The sequence below is a fragment of the Haliotis cracherodii genome, unplaced genomic scaffold (assembly GCF_022045235.1).
Source record: "Haliotis cracherodii isolate W230 unplaced genomic scaffold, xgHalCrac1.p SCAF_9, whole genome shotgun sequence".
NCBI lineage: Eukaryota > Metazoa > Mollusca > Gastropoda > Lepetellida > Haliotidae > Haliotis > Haliotis cracherodii.
The window spans coordinates 6,044,022-6,062,019 of record NW_027266343.1 but is presented as its reverse complement, the minus strand read 5'-3'; the positions used below and the strand labels follow the sequence as shown (position 1 = coordinate 6,062,019).

The 17,998-nt window shown below is 40.3% G+C and overlaps 1 protein-coding gene across 1 annotated transcript in view; it reads right to left on the bottom strand.

Moving 5' to 3' along the window:
• LOC139452971 (uncharacterized) overlaps nt 1–17,998 on the bottom strand; it is a 59,471-nt gene that overhangs the window by 9,561 nt on the left and 31,912 nt on the right. Inside the window, exons 21-24 of the mRNA XM_071234597.1 lie at nt 16,966–17,154; nt 13,844–14,047; nt 12,821–13,006; nt 858–1,043 (exon numbers count right to left, since the gene is read on the bottom strand). Coding sequence (XP_071090698.1) covers nt 858–1,043; nt 12,821–13,006; nt 13,844–14,047; nt 16,966–17,154 — 765 coding nt within the window. The remainder of the gene's footprint in view (nt 1–857; nt 1,044–12,820; nt 13,007–13,843; nt 14,048–16,965; nt 17,155–17,998) is intronic.

The window sequence follows — 17,998 nt, the reverse complement described above, 5'->3', positions numbered from 1 at the left end:
TAATAATAAGCCCCTAAGGGCATGACCCTTAATCCCCAGCTCTATCCATAAATGTTACGTCCTGACGTCGCCGGATGTTACGTATGTACCTGTACGTGGTGATTAACCTTGCCCAACGTTATGTTATACACAGAGAGAAAGAAAGACCAGCACAGATCATCGATGGGAGCGGACGGATTGTAAAACTAGTAGTCGTGGCGTCGGCTACGGCCGCTGCCTTACCAAAGACTATGTCAATGATGAAGAATCGCCGTCCGAAGTATGTAAGTAACCAGGCGAGTTTAGCAGTGGTAGTGGTAGTGGTAGTGGTAGTGGTAGTGGTAGTGGAAGTTTTATTATAAAAACGCTAGGCGCCAGGGTACATAAAAGTTCATACGTACAAATAACAAATGCTTAACCAGTATACTCAGTGTCGACGTTATAAAGTAATAGTATAGGAAAGATATTCTATCAAGGGCCATTTTACCACATATAAATATACACTAACGTGCCGTGGAAAATATCTAAAATATAATTTTTGAATAACAATAATTTCATCAGGAATAATATTCAAATCAATTAACCTTTAGTCAAACAAGTACAGATATGTATGGGAGTATACACCCATGTTTGATGGTTGATATAAATAAACCAAACAAGAAATGGTTATTCGATGGTGATGTATTTGATACGGGTATCAAAGCTGTTTATTAGACCTTGAGTTTGCAGTCTTTCGTTGATTGTTTTCCGCCAAGTAACGTTTTGATAATGTTTGTATTTTGTGGGTCAAATCCATGTCATGTTATTTAATTTAATTAAAAATTACTACAGATACCATTATGAGGTTGTGTTTCACTAGAACAATACTGCATAAATACCTGTACAAATAGGAGGATTGCCCAACAATGAACCATCAGAGCTGCACATCCTTTCCAAGTCTCCGTTGGTGAGGGTGAACCCTTCTAAGCAGCTGTAGTAGGCCTGTGTGCCCCCCTCCACCAGCGAAGGGGACACGCGGACAACGTTGCTGACGGGTGAGGGCAGAGGGACATTGCACCGGATTTCTGGAGAATAAAGGCCAAACTACAAATTACATTCGCACGCAAATACATAAAAAATGTTAATCTGAATGCTAACATTACTAATTTCGGCCCGATTAACAGAATTCCTTACATACTGATAACCGGTATAACACAATGCCCATATATGCAGGTTGCAAACAAGATTATCCAGTCGATTCCAGTTTCCGGTTAGGACTCATGACATTATAAGCAGATCATCTTTATCAAGGATTAGTGTCAATACATGACATTAAAGAAAATATTAAACAAACACAAAAAACAACAACATTACTTTAAAAAAAACAGTGTTAATATTTTATAAAAATCCTTGTTATTCTATTCTGTGACATAAAAGATGTCATGTTGCAGCTGCACATTTTCTAAGAGTGAATGAGTTGGGTGTACGTGTCAACATTCGAGTCTACTTGTTTGACAATAAATTATATTAGAACCTCGGATGTGTCGAAGCTCCGGTTGTGTCGAACTCTGACTATTTTAACCTAGATGTGTCGAACTGGATGGATGGAATTCTAGGTATCTCGAACAAGTAATTTAAAACTTTCCCTCATAAGTCGAAATATGTATCAGGTATAATGATCAATGATTATAGGTGATCCGCACCTTATGCTGATGAGGATGGTAACGGAGTGTAGCTGATTACATGGCATTGAATCGGGTGGTCAGGTTATGACTTTGTCGTATAATAGTGAGTACTTTGGTTAAAAGTCGTTTGAATCATGACGTAAGTTAGTTCAGGTCGTGTCACCTGAATTTGGTAAAAGAACTCAACATGACACAGGTCGTTCGGGGAAACAGGGTAATGCTGACAAGTCCAGAGTCCTAACGAGGCAAATCTAAGATCGATCAACGATCAACGGTTCCTAACTCGACAAAAGGACGTAATCCCTGCTCCCTTTGGTACGTATATGTTACAGTCAATATGTAAAATGAGACTCATTTTGGCACTTTACAAAATGCGTAAATATATCATATCAGTCATATTAGAAGTTAACTGAAACATATTAACATGTTGAAAAGGGCTTAAAACATCACAATGGACCAATTAGAAGCCTAGAACCCCCACCCCGCCTCCCACCGCCTAAAAGAACTCCCAAAACCCAACAAATACCCCCCACCCCCATCCCCGCTATAAAATAACAACAAACCCAACACATTTTACACATAATGACTGATTTTACAAATTGACTGTAGCATATATAATATAATGTTGGTGAAATGTTGTTGTTTTTGCAATCACCCAGAATGAGAGTGATGGCACCCTTTTTTGGTATTTATTATCACAAATCAATAAAATTATTGACCCTCAGCTTACGATCACGCATGGTCATGCAGTCCCCGTCGTCTAAATTATTTATACATGCTGGGTCCAAGGATATGGCTGGATATGGAGGTTGGGGCTCGTGAATACATACGTTAGCTTTGCGGTACAGTCGCAAGTCTTAACTAGCACGTCAACAATTAGTCCAGTTCCAGCTGGAGGGAAAACCTGCAGTGTTTAGACCAATGAGAACATATCTCGTTCCAAATACTTCAATATTAAAAAAAGTGGGATCGCACAAACTTTATGCACGGAGAAGGGCTCTTTTGACTTCCGTGAGTTACACACGGCTTCATTTCAATAACTGACTAAAAATAGACACGTGATGAGAAAATACTGGCATGTTTCACAACCAAGATATACTACAATGATTTTTTATATCAAAAGCTCAGCAACAGAGGCTATACGAAACCGTACAAAGGTGTAATATTGGAATAGATGACATGCACACTGATAATCATTTCTTCATGTAAGTTCACAAGGTCTATTCAATCTTACTTTCAATATGTTCAACTCAATCCATCCTTGTGAACAAAACGGACTCACAAATATCAAATCGATCTCAAGACTTGTAGCCATGAGACACACAGGTTAATGTCAATGGAATCAATAGTAGGTCCAGTTGTATAAGCCTTTTCATATCATCAATTAATCCATCAATAAATGTAACAAAAAACTAAACGCAACCTTAAGGCACTCAAGTCTTTAAGATGTACAAGTTAAGTAACTTCCTCTTAAAGCAACATTTTTCCGCAACTAATGCGGCACTAACGAGGTATTATCGCTCCGCTTTATAGGCATTAGCGCGAAACTATTGCGCCGCTTTCAATACACGTCCCCGCTATTTGTTACAAGATCGGGGCACATTCGCGGCACGTTCGCGGCATGTTCGCGGCACTATTCCGCCGCTATAGTCATGCTGTCTTGCCACGGTTGTGACATATTTGCAGTACAATATACTATGTTACTGTAATCATTCGTAGATTGAGCATTCTTCAGTTATCAGTGAGTGAGTATGGTTTTACGCCGCTTTTAGCAATTTTCCAGCAATATCACAGCGGGGGACACAAGAAATGGGCTTCACACATTCAGTTATCATATATGTAGTTATATAAATTTATCAATACCACTGAAAACACATCATTTCTGACCATGTGGTGGTGGAGAAGGGGTAGGGTGGGTACGGTTGGCTAAGACGTCTGAGGCGCCATGATTCGTAATGCAGAGTTGCGTCCCTTATACGTGGGTTCGAACCCTGATTTACCCTGATTGATTATAGTTATTATATATATTATAATTATTGTGATACCCATGCTCGTGGGTTTCACCAAAATCGTGGATACAAGTTTATAACTCCTTGGTTTTGAACTTGGATCGATATCTGCTATCAAAGGACACTCTATAGATCACAAGCATAAGATGTAGACTTACCCTCGGGATACACATCAACACAAACGCTACGTCAAACCGCTGTCGTATTTCCCAAGGCAAAAACCAAGAGTCCGGCATTTTGTCTTTTCAATGTGGTACTGCTTCGGAGACATTGTAAAGTGTGTGCTCAGCTCAATTGTATCAGTGATTGTGAGTTTCCCTCTAGGTACACACACTTTGGCGTCTGTGTGCACATGCAACACGTGCTGTTCATGCATGATGTGAAATGTCCTTGTTATCATATGCGTTCAGATGCATTGCCATGGTATTGTAATGTACACATCAACGATAGCTACATTCAAATCATTAAAGTATTGTCGGAAATGCTAGAAAACTGCTTTTCTGGGTTCATTTAATAAATACGAGGCACGGGACTATAAAAAGAGTATAAATCAAAATAACGCATATTGCCCTAATCTAGCCTGTCCTGACTGACATTGTAATTGCCCTTAAAATGTACTTTTACAGGTAAAATGATGATCAACTTATAATTCGTGTGTATATATTCGTGTGACAATATTCGTGTGTGGTCATGCATGTATGAAATGGCCCATAGCCTGAGGTATTTACCTCACACCGTCCCGTGCATTCTCATAGGTGCAGATGTCACCGAGTTGGGGGTGGTCTCAACATATTGCTGTTATTGTACTTAACTGACATGTGCATTATTTGCTTGGAAACATAATGTAATAGTTCAGAGCTATGAAACGGGATGAGTATTGGAAGGTTGCGGTTTTGGAATCCAGAAGTATGTGTTGTTCTAGTGGTGATTTCTTGAGGTAGCATTTATCTCCGTTGATGACGTACATGAATCTGGACTTTTTAATGTTGTGTCATGTCTTGCCACGAACCCTTTACACTTAGCCAAGATGGTCACAACAGGGTTGAGCTCACAATGTCTGACTGGCGTACGTAAGACAACGTGATCGTGTTGTGCCGCCAGCACTCCATGAGTTGAACTTTCGTTTCATATTGTCCGAAGTCGACAATGTAATTCCTGCATGGTCGCCTTCAGACTACTCATGGTTTGGGTAACAGTATCTGATTCCCGGACGTTATATCAACTGGCGTTATCCATGACAATGACACTGATATTGTTTTAAATGGGCAATAGCTGAAGTTCCAACCAGTCTTTGTACACATCACCTCTATTATTTCCTGATGAAAATCACCAGTTTTCCTTTTCGCCTCGAAAACTAGCACACATCCTTCAAACAGCCCCATATCATGGGTTGCAGCTTGCAAAACAATGACACGATTACCTTTACCTGATAGTACCATGGGTGATTTGGTCAATCTGTCGATGGCCACATGTAGTCAGTGGAATGATTCATCAAGGTAATTTATCTGCCCCCCCCCTGACTGTGATAGTTATGAATGGTTCGGCGATAATGTGATATCATAGACAGGATGGAATATTTTCCCCTGAAAAGTGCTCAGTCATCGCCCCGCGCAGTGTATCGAAGTACCATCTTCTTGAGAGCAATAGATAGTGCAGTTAACATGTATTGTATCTTTAATTCCTCCCAAATTCTACCACAGGTCAGGGTTACCTTCCACACATAAAGCGTGTACACTATACGCCTAATCACCCTGTGTCAAAGCTGTCTAATATCCTTTTACGTCACAGTTTTGTTTTTGAGACCGTGGGCACGGGTGGTCCAGTCGTCTAAGGCGCCGCGATTCGCTGTGCAGATTTGCGTCCCTTGGGCACGCCAGAAACCTATGATCGTGGGTTCGAATCCCGGTTCGCCCCGATTATGTTTCTAGGTTTGTCAGCACCATACCTGTGCTCGTGGGTTTCACCGAAGTGGTTAACGTCCGAGACCTCACTTCGGGCTTTCCTCCCACATTAAGCTGACACGCCGTGATATAACTGGAATGCTGTTAAAAGCGGCCCAACTCACTCCCTCACTCACTGTTTTTGAGACCACCCCTATACCTGTTTTGTTCTATTGATCACATTGTAGACTTGATGGTATGAATTGAAAACCCAATAGCTTGGGCAGTTCGGTAATTCATCCTATCTAAATTAATAAATGATTTCCCTCTATCTCTCTAAAGTGTAAAGAACTTGTAAAGAACCAGTACAGACTCCATATCATGTACCATGGTTATGGCTATGCAAGTGTAATGTAACATGCATCATGCATATGGGAGAAATGTTAACAAAACAAACGCAGCGTCATGTTGTCATTTTATATTAAAAGATGCACATCTAGAGTTTTCGCAAAATGATTTTTGTGTGTGCATTAGATGTTTTATGAAGACTACATTGTTATCATTATAACGGAGTCACGTACATTTCTATAGTTCGTTTCAGACTGCCATCAAAGGACTTAGAATTAATGTAAACTTGTCGATAGGATTAATTGTGACTGAAAAACTTCAAACCACAGGTAGGTCGATCGGTAGTTACTTGATATTTCAATAACAACAGTCTGTGAAATATTGTATCCTTTCTTAACAGGCAAAAAGCAGTTTTCTAGCAATTCCGACAGTATTCTAGTTAGGTTGTTTTTGTCGGTGGAAATATTTTTTATTTATAAACGGTTGTTCTGACATTGAACGTACATGTATTCTATTGTATTGGGTTATCAGCATCGATGATGATATATACATCGATATGAAGGCTGTCGATAGATCGATGTTTTCGTACGCGCGTTTTGTCTGTGAAAAGCTTAATTAAAAGAGGTATAATAGGAAAACATATCTCTCTTTAACCAGTCGGAATCAATCATTCTTCGCATTTCAGGGTAGAATGCGTGTATAAACTCCCCTTCTCAAGTTTTTCAATACTGTTTGCATACTCAAACTTTACTTCTCCTCTGGGACCCGTGAAAACCCGTGCTTGCCGTAAAAGGCGACTCTGCTTATCGTAAGAGACGACTAACGGGATTGGGTGGTCAGGCTCGCTGACTTGGTTGTCATGTCATCGATCCCAGTTGCATGGATCGATGCTCATGATGTCAATTACTTGATTGTCTGGTCCAGACCCGATTACTTACAGAACGTGGTCATATTGCTGGACTATTGCTGAGTTTAACAACAAACAAACAAATAAACAAACTTTCCCCTCTGGTCGTTCATTCTTAAATTGTTACAAATACATTAAGAACAGCATGCTTATTTTGTTCACGGTGCCATAACGAAGCCCCTGCATTCGCTGGATTTTATGTTAAACTTGAGAGCAAAAGAAACTCTACCTCTCAGTTGATTTAATCATATGTTTGATTTTCAATTATAAATTCTGCAATTAGCGATATTATATCCAAAATGGGAACTGTACTGGTGCCTAGTCAGGACTCAAAGAAAACGTCTACATGGTTTATGTTTAATATATAACTAATTATTTCAATTTGTTTTACAACTTTAATTTGTTTTTCAAACTTAAAAATAAATTCAAATCCGCATAATACACAACAGATGATGGGATTTTTAAAAATCGTGTCTTTGAAAATGAATTCATGTGCATTTTACGGCACATATTTACAACATTCCAAACATGGTTGGGGTGTGTGGTTGCAAATTCATTTCTTGACCCAGCCTTCAATGAACCTATATATTTTTATACAAAATTACCCAACCACCGATTACTTTTTACAAACTTCTGCAGGAGTGAGTGATGGTTAAATAGACATAGTCAAGTTTTACAATCGTTTCAAATGTTTAACTACATTAACAACAAGCTCGATATACTTTCTTCGAATTCTACCCCTCACATAAGTATCACCATCGATTTCTCTCCATTGCAAATGGTACATTTGATGCTGATAACAGCAACAGCGAAGAGACGCCATGTCCATGTAGCTGGTAACATTTTATATTACTGTAAGGAGATGGTGAACATATCTGGACAATTCAAGCACATTTATTCGTGGCTCGGTCCGTTAACAGGAAAATAATCAATTGGCTTATATAACACACACGCACATTATCGTATTTGGAAGTTGACATTTTTTATCTCGTAATATAAACACACCTATAACTGATCATTAATATGCGCAATGTGTAATCCCCCCCCCCCCTCCCCTACCCTCAATAACCCCCGGAAAAAAACCAAACAAAAACAAACAAACCTTTACAAAAAACAACACCCCAAAACAACAATGAGGTAGCAAACGCTAGGTTTGATGAAAAGCCGGTAATGATGTTTTTGTTAAAGAGTTTAACCATAAATTGTTTGTTTACTTGACAATAAATAGATCGGTATCACACGAAGCTTATTATTAATTTGCATGCTTGTTGTGGATATTGCGTGTATGACATAATTAATTGTTAAGGGGTGTTGAAACAACAGTCAGACTCTAGTCAGTTGATGCAACATCGGAGACACCAGCTCGTAATTGGGCTTCATCCAAAGACAAGAACGATGAAAGTCAAGGAAACGGGGGATGATGTAGCCACATACATGTTTAAAATAATATTTGTTTCCAAAACAAAGAAAACTATGCTACATCAATGTAAAAAATTACATTGACGATTTGAAACATATATTGTTAGTTGAACCGTACAGTTGACGACCTTAAATTTCAAAACACAGCAGGTGTATTTTCATTCTTTCATGACGAGAACGGTTTAAAAGTGCACTCTTTTGGAAATCGTAATTACACATGGATCACAGGTTAAAGGGTTAAAGGGTTAAAGGGTCAAAGATGAGGGAAACATAACAAATATTGCTGTAATTTAAGGATAATAACTCATAGTCATGACTGGTTCTAAATAAGGTCTACATAATCCACGATAAAACAGAAGTGATCAAAGATAATTTTCGGTATTGAATTTCATTGCAACATGTTGCATAGTTTACGCTGCATGGGCTCAAGTCGTTTCTTGAACCACCAGCATGACATCTCTCATTGATATGTTGTAAACATAATCACAAAACAACACTGAACTAATATATTTCTCATTGACCTCTTAAAAGTTATTTTGAAATCGAACAAATGGACCTGTTGGCTTGATTTTGTTTGGTTGTAGTTTCACGCCGCTCCCAGCAATAGTCCAGCTGTATAACGGCGGTCTGGAATTTATCGAGTCCGGACTAGACAATCCAGTGATTGATATTATGAGCATCGATCTACACAACTGGGATACGATGACATGCATCAGGCAAGTCAGCGAGCCTGACCACCCGATCCCGTTAGTCGCCTTTTACGAAAAGCATAGTCACCTTTTACAGCAAGCATGGGTTGCTGATGACCTATTCTACTCCGGAATCTTCACGGGTGCTCCCGTCTTAATAATCGCCCTTATTTATAATCCATGCTTCACTTTGCAATTCGGAGTTTTTGCGTTCATCTTATTCGTTTGGCTTTGGGTCACGGGTGGTCAAGGCGGTTATAGTCCTCAGAGTTCGGTTTGTTTGTTTGTTTGTTGTTTTACACCGCAATCAGCAATATTCCAGCTTTATGAAGGCGGATTCTGGGTAGGGATTCTGGGTAGGGTCATCAATGAGTTGCTGATGAGTGAGCACTGGAATAAATTTCCCCAGCGGCGGGAAAATGGAGATTAGAAAATATCTTTTATTTGATGTCGGAAGCTGACACGCCGTGAAGGCCTATTCTCTCCCCGGATCTTCACGGTAACAGAATAACTTTCTACAACAAACATTTACGTTATTGATTAACAGGAGTTTAGGTATTTTGAAGTTGTGCTGGTGCAGCTGCTGGTTTGAACTATCTCCCAACAGCAATACACATTACGAAGATTCCGGGGTGGAATAGGTCTTCAGGAACCCATGCTTGCCGTAAAAGGCGACTATGCTTGTCGTAAAAGGCGACTAACGGAATCGGGTGGTCAGACTCGCTGACTTGGTTGATGCATGTCATCGATCCCAATTGTGTGGATCGAATCTCATGATATTAATCACTGAAATGTCTGGTCCAGACTCGATTATTTACAGACCGCCGTCATATAGCTGGAATATTGCTGAGTGCGGCGTTAAACAACAACAACAACTATTACAACAACAACAACTATTAAGACGGGGGACTCAAGAAATGTGGGGAATTGGAATATTGCTGAGTGCGGCGTTAAACAACAAACCAACAACAACAACATTACGAATCTCTATCTCGACCTGGATTAACTGACCTACATTTGGAACTCTTCACAATCCAAGGCTGCAAGGAGTAAATGGCCAGGATGACAGTGCTGTTTACAAATTGTATAAACCCAGAGCAAAACCCCAGGCACAACTTGTGATGCTGACAAAGTGGTTTAGTGTATGTTTTACTGAATTTCGCGTGTTCTCAAATTGATAGTTTTGTAAGGTGTTGTTCTGATATCGAACACAAACACAACACTTATATGGATGATCGGCAGCCATTGTTATATGCATCGGCAGATAGACTATAGATATATAGATATATAGATATACTCATACGCACTATTTTTGTGTGAAAGGCGTGTTCATGAAACGTCCTTTTACAATTCAGAATCAAGCATTCTGCAATGTCATGATAGAATCAATTGTGCAATTATGTACACTAATTCAAATGTATATTGGTTATCGAGATGCGGGGTCAAATACATCCAGTGGAACTCTCAACGGATTACAGGGCAATACTACCAAGCTGACCCAGAAGAGAAATAACAGTGTTACATCGTAGACTTAAGGGATGTGACAGAAAGTATTTTGTTTGTTTGTTGTTTAACGTCCCACTCTACAATACACCAGCTATATGACGGCGGTCTGTAAATAATCGAATCTGGACCAGATAATCCAGTGATTGATATCATGAGCATCGATCTACACATTTGGGATTCAGTGACATGCATCAACCAAGTCAGCGAACCTGAGCACCCGATCCCATTACTCGCCTCTCACGACAAGCAGTAGCCACTGAAGACCTATTCTAACCTGGATCTTCACGAGTCCGTGATAGAAAGTGAAGAGATGTAGATTTATCACTGCATTGATCATTATTCCATACGACCACATGGTACACACAAAAAAAAGAAAAAAGAAACATAGTGTAGATTTAAAGATGTTGCTGTGGTGTGTAATGATCAGTATGAACCCATGTGGTGTCTCCTTGGGCAAGTGACTTTGTTCGAAATGTGGCTCTGTTCACCCAGCATTGAGTGGGTACCTGGTAGTATGAGATTGTAATGTGGCTGTTAACCTTCTAGCGCCTCACAGGCAGCTTGGGTTGTATACTCCCCAGGGAGCTGAGAATGAAAATCGGGTGCTCACTGATCCATTGACGGGGTAATTATAGTGTAGTGCTATGAGCATCCACTCGGTGAATGGATTTTGACGCATTATAAATGCACTTATTATTATTATTATTATTATTATTATTATTATTATTATTATTATTTGTAAACTATCGGGCAAAGGAAAGTATGCACCTGAGAATTGGATTTGACCCCAAAATTTCAAACCTTATTCAACGTTACAAGGCTGAAACACTACAAACTTAACTCCATAACACAACTACGTGTATGATCAAACATAGGTGTATACTTTCGTTTGCCCGGTAGTTTGCATATGGCAAACCTAACGACAGAAGAAGGAGAAGGACGTTGAACAACAACATTTAAATCTAGTAAAAAACTAAATTCTATTTTGTTATGGGGGAGCATATAAATACACATTTAAACCGAAAAGGAAACGCACATCTCACTGTCGATAATACTAATTAAACTAAACACTGAACACTTTTTAAAAACCCGGTACAACAACGTTCAACTGTGTCAATAAAGAAAATCAATAAACGTAGTTTATGAAAGCAAGTTTCTGTATTGTTAATATGTTTCGCATATTATATTTTTACAAATCGATTTCCGAGAAATCATACGCACGTTTGGTTTTGACAATTTAAAAATCTCAAAGAAATTCGAATAAATGTTGGCTGATCAATACCGTTTTGCACAAAAAAGCCAATTGTACTTAGTGCTGCCAGAGAGACGAAGAGCGGTGAGGTAGCCTAGTTGTTTAAGCATTTGCTACCCACGCCAGATGCTCGGGTTCAATTCCCCACATTTCTTGTGTCCCCCGTCTTAATAGTTGTTGTTGTTGTAATAGTTGTTGTTGTTGTTTAACGCCGCACTCAGCAATATTCCAGCTATATGACGGCGGACTGTAAATAATCGAGTCTGGACAAGACAATCCAGTGACTGATATCATAAGCATCGATCCACGCAATTGGGATCGATGACATGCATCAACCAAGTCAGCGAGCCTGACCACCCGATCCCGTTAGTCGCCTTTTACGACAAGCATAGTCACCTTTTACGGCAAGCATGGGTTGCTGAAGACCTATTCTACTCCGGAATCTTCACGGGTGCTCCCGTCTTGATAAGCGCCCTTATTTATAATTCATGCTTCACTTTGCACTTCGGAGTTTTTGCGTTCATCTTATTCGTTTGGCTTTGGGTCACGGGTGGTCAAGGCGGTTATAGTCCTAAGAGTTCGGTTTGTTTGTTTGTTTGTTTGTTTGTTGTTTTACACCGCAATCAGCAATATTCCAGCTTTATGAAGGCGGTCTGAAAATAATCGAGTCTGGACCAGACAATCCAGTGATTGACATCATGAGCATCGATCTATGATATCGGGATACGATGATATGCATCAATCAAGTCCGCGAGCCTGACCACCCGATCTCGTTAGTCGCCTCTCACGAAAAGCATAGTCGCCTTTTATGTCATGTATACTCGCCTTTTACGGCAAACATGAGTTACTGAAGACCTATTCTAACCCGGATCTTCACGGGTAGTTATACCACGGCCGGGCTGCTTGCTTGGGGAGGAAAGCCCGAAGTGATGCAGGTCGCAGAGGTTTATCAGTTTGGAGAAAACCGCGAGCACGGTTATCGTGCTTGCAAACCTAGAAACATACTTTGGGCGAACCGGGATTCGAACACACGATCATAGGATACTAGGGCGCCTAAGGGATGCAACTCTGCACAGCGAATTGAGGCGCCTTAGACGACTGTGGAATTGCCGATTGCGGCATTAACGAAAAAAGTAAAAGTAAAGTAAAAAAGTAAAAAAAACTTACTCTCACACCGGGGAGCTGTTCCTGTGAGCACCGCCTCATCGGTACACAGCCGGGATAGATCCCCAACCAGGAGGGCGTGGCCAGGAAGGCACGTGTAGGTCACCTCGACGTTATAGGCGACCTGTGACCCCGACTGCTTCTCAACGTTGTCACAAGACGAGGGTACAGGAACGTCACATTGGATAGCTGTATTCAGACGAAAGTGACAAAAGTGAAGTCATGTTTATATCTGTGACGTAATTTACATGACGTCACGGTAACATGATTTTGTTAATTATTACGTTATTGTTATCGTGCCTTTACTGCATTATATGGCTTTTTATGTATTCAGTATGATAAAGATGGGCTTATTATTCAAGTATAATATTGTTTAATTTAATAAAACAACATGTATTTGTCGTGGTGTATATATTTTAAAATACAATAGTTTTCGTTAATGGAGGTAGAGACGTAAAAAACAGTCGTCACCTTGTGGGCGTTGCCTAACGTTAAGCTTTATGGAGTGAGTGAGTGAGTATGGTTTTACGCCGCTTTTAGCAATATTCCAGCAATATCACGGCGCGGGACCCCAGAAATGGGCTTCACACATTGCATTTGAACCCATGGCGGGGATCGAACCCGGGTCGTCAGCGTGACGAGCGAACGCTTTAACCACTAGGCTCCCCGACCGCCCCTAAGCTTTATTGAACCTTGACGCAAAAATGCATGGTTTGGCAGTCAAATGCCATTTGAATTATTTCAAATTTAATCAAACATAACCACAAACGCAGTTACGGGGAACAATTGATATATATTAATTAAAAGACTAATCTAAAGGTAACATCTTACCTACAATCATACAACGTTTTACTTCGATAGTTTGGATATTTTACGTCCGCTTTGAAGAGAGATAATTGCTTCCCTCTGGTCTGTTTTCAGAGTATTTAACGAAGCGAGTCAAGAATTGATGTTAATCTTTTTTAAATTTGTAAAAAAAACGACGCGCATACCGTGTAAATTCGCACTGGAATTACGTAAACTCACGTGCACACATAGGCGGATGTCCGAGGAGGCTGCCCCCCTCAGAGCACAGTCTCATCACGTTGCCCGACTGTAGGGTGTGGCCCTCCTTGCACGTGTACAGGACGCCGGTGTTGACTGGAATCTCAGTCGGGGAAGAGTGAACAACGTTGTCTTCGGGAGCAGGGACGGGAACGACACATGACACCTCAGTCCGAAGCGTACCATCTAAAGAATATCAGCGTACAGCCATTATTATTAAAGGGGTGTTTAGTGAGATATGTGGGTGAGATCGGTAACATCGTGTTCTTGTTTGCTTTATTGTCAAGTTTACGAATGTGCGATTACTTATGAAGGTTTTCCCGGATTCTTGTGGAATTTAACACAGTTACAGTACTGCATGCATGTTACATAGTACTACATGCATGTTACATAGTAATAACTGCACGTTACATAGTATCTGCATGCATGTTACACAGTACTGCATGCATGTTATATAGCACAGCATGCTTGTTACACAGTACTGCATGCATATTACACAGTACTGTATGCATGTTACATAGTACTGTATGCATGTTAGATGGTACTGCATGCATGTTACATAGTACTGTATGCATTTTACACAGTACTGCATGCATGTTACACAGTACTGCATGCATATTACTGCATGCATGTTACATATTACTGCATGCATGTTACATAGTACTGCATGCACGTTACATAGTACATAGTACTACATACACGTTACATAGTACTGCATGCACGAAACATGGTACTGCATGCACGTTACATAGTACTGCATCCACGTTATATAGTACTGCATGCACGTTACATAGTACTTCATGCACGAAACTTGGTACTCCATGCATGTTACATAGTACTTCATGCACGTTACATAATACTGCATGCATGTTACATAGTACTGCATGCACGTTACATAGTACTTCATGCACGTTACATAATACTGCATGCACGAAACATGGTACTGCATGCAGGTTACATAGTACCGCATGCATGTTATATAGTACTGCATGCATGTTATATAGTACTGTATGCACGTTACATAGTACTGCATGCACGGTACATAGTACTGCATGCACGTTACATAGTACTTCATGCACGTTACATAGTACTGCATGCACGTTACATAGTACATCATGCACGTTACATAGTACATCATGCACGTTACATAGTACTGCATGCATGATACATTGTACTGCATGCATGTTACATAGTACTGCATGCATGTTACATAGTACTGCATGCATGTTACATATTTCTGCATGCATGTTACATAGTACTGTATGCATGTTACATAGTACTGTATGTATGTTACATTGTTATGCATGCATGTTACATAGTACTGCATGCAAGTTACATAATGCTGCATGCATGTTATTTAGTACTGCATGCATGTTGCACAGTACTGCATGCATGTTACATAGTACTGCATGCATATAACATATTACTGCATGCATGTTACATAGTACTGCATGCACGTTACATAGTACTGCATGCACGTTACATAGTACTTCATGCACGAAACATAGTACTGCATGCATGTTTCATAGTATTGTCTGCATGTTACATAATACTGCATGTATGTTACATAGTACTGCATGCTTGTTACACAGTACTGCATGCATGTTACATAGTACTGCAAGCATATAACATATTACTGCATTCATGTTACATAGTACTGTATGCACGTTACATAGTACTACATGCACGTAAAATAGTACTGTATGCATGTTACATAGTACTGCATGCTAGTTACATAGTACTGTATGCACGTTACATAGTGCAACATGCACGTTACATAGTACTGCATGCTAGTGGTGTATGCAGTTTACACAGTACTATCTGCACGTTACACAGTTCTGCATTCATGCTACGTAGTACTATATGTACGTTATATAGTACTGCATGCATGTTACATAGTACTACATGCATGTTAAATAGTACTGCATGCATATTACATAGTACTACATGCACGTTACATATTACTGCATGCATCTTACATGATAACCGTTTATTGTGCGAGGAAAGACCAAAGTGACGCTGGTCGTTGGCGTCTTTGTACAAACAAAGATAATCCGCCGGCAAATCAAACTGCCGGGCAAAAGAAAGTATACTCTTAAAAATTGGATTTGACCATAAAGTTACAAATGTTATTAAAACGTCAATAATCTGAAATCACTGCAAACTTAAGGTCCAAAACACAAACAAAACTATGATACACGTATCAAATAATAATCGTCGAATAACCATGTCTTGTTTGTGCGGATTTTAGCTACCATCCAATTGCTGTATACTTTCTTCAGCGTCAGTTGATCATATTCGGGGAGAACATGAAGTTTAAAGACCTGATCAGTAGTGTATGTTTGTTGTTGCAGAGTCAGCAATACCCAAGCTACAACACGACGGCTTGGAAATATCCTGAATATTGCAAACCAGTGATTGATATTATGAACAACATCCCACACCGTCGTGGTGCGCTGACACGCAATTCCCCGAGCCTGAGCCGATCTATTTAGTCGCCTCTCACGACAAACATAGGAGGCTGGGGACCTATTCTTACAGGCATCTACCAATAAAACAGATGTCTGGCTCCGTACACACCTGAGCGTTCCACGGTCGTCTACAAATATGTTAGAAGTGCATGAATGCTCTGTGTTCTAAGCCGCTCCCGGAAAGCAAGACCTCTTAAAATGGAACTTGTTGTTACCCTGTCTTGTGCCCGGCATAAATGCGCTAAGACGAGGACTGGTCCGCTCGGAGTCAGTATACTGTATCTGAGTGGGGTATTCATGTCGCTAGTGGTTAAAGCGTTCGCTCGTCACGCCGAAGATATCGGGTTCGATTCCCGACATGGGTACAATGTGTGAAGCCCATTTCTGGTGTCCCCTGCCGTGATATTGCTGGAATGTTGCTAAAGGTGGCGTAAAACCATACTCACTCACACACTATTCGTGTAACAACAGCATGGTATCGTACTGGGCGAGCACTATAAAACCGGCGTTAGTCAGGTCTATAGCTAGTACAAGCAGCCACACACACGTGCATGCACGTCGGCGTATAAGTGAAAGTAATGTTGCAATTGACGTTAAACCTCATTTCACCACATTGCAATGTTATGTAGGTACCTCCACAATGGAGCATGGTCCCGGAGAGCGTGCCATCACTGTTACAGACCCTTCTGGTGTCCCCGGACAGGACAACATAGTCATCAGAACATCGGAACACGGCTGTCCCGCCAACTGTCAAGCCGCTTTGACCAGTCAATACTTCAACGTTGTTTTCTGACGGTGGGGTTGGCACCGCACATGTCGTTGCTGGAAGCATAACATTGACCGCTGTATGCACTACTTGAGACATAAGACATGCGCAAATATCATATGATGGATAGTGTTCTCGATGCAATATCTGTTTGGATTGTTTGTTGTTTAACGCCGCACTCAGCATTATTCCAGCTGTATGACAGCGGTCTGTTTATAATCGAGTCTGGACAAGACACTCTGTAATTGCCCCCACCTCCATGCAGAAAAGCTACTACCTATGTTCGACCAGGTCAGTCAAAAATATAATAAAAAATACATTTGTTAGACTAGGTCAGTTAAAATATAATAAAAAAAACATTTATTTTAAAATTGAATGGGAAGGGATAGATGCTGATATTATTCAGTTTCAAATCATTTCCCTTGTGAGATACAAATCTGCCAAACTAATCTTGATTCGTGTGTGCCACGTCACCCTGTTCGGCCACGCCGCTGGCGTCAAGAGACGGACCCGAGCCTAGGATGATAGTTGCTGTGTTATCCTACACATCTGACACACTTGAAATCCAATAGCGTGTGCAATCCGATGACGACACTAAATTTTACTTGAATACGTGCTTAAAATACGAGACATACTACTCAAAAGAAGTTAAGGACCATCCCATTCTTTCATAAGTGCTTAACAATATCTCAAGAAAACATCCTGGGGATGGGTATTAAGAAACAAGATATACTACTTAAAAGAAGTTTAGGGCCACACCATTCTGTCATATTACAATAGCTAATCAGCCTTGCCAACGATATTAATACAAAGAATCGGGTAGTCCTTAACCTCTTTTGAGGAGTATATTAATGTTATCAAGCCTATATGAGACACTTGAAATAAAAGACTGTCTTTCAA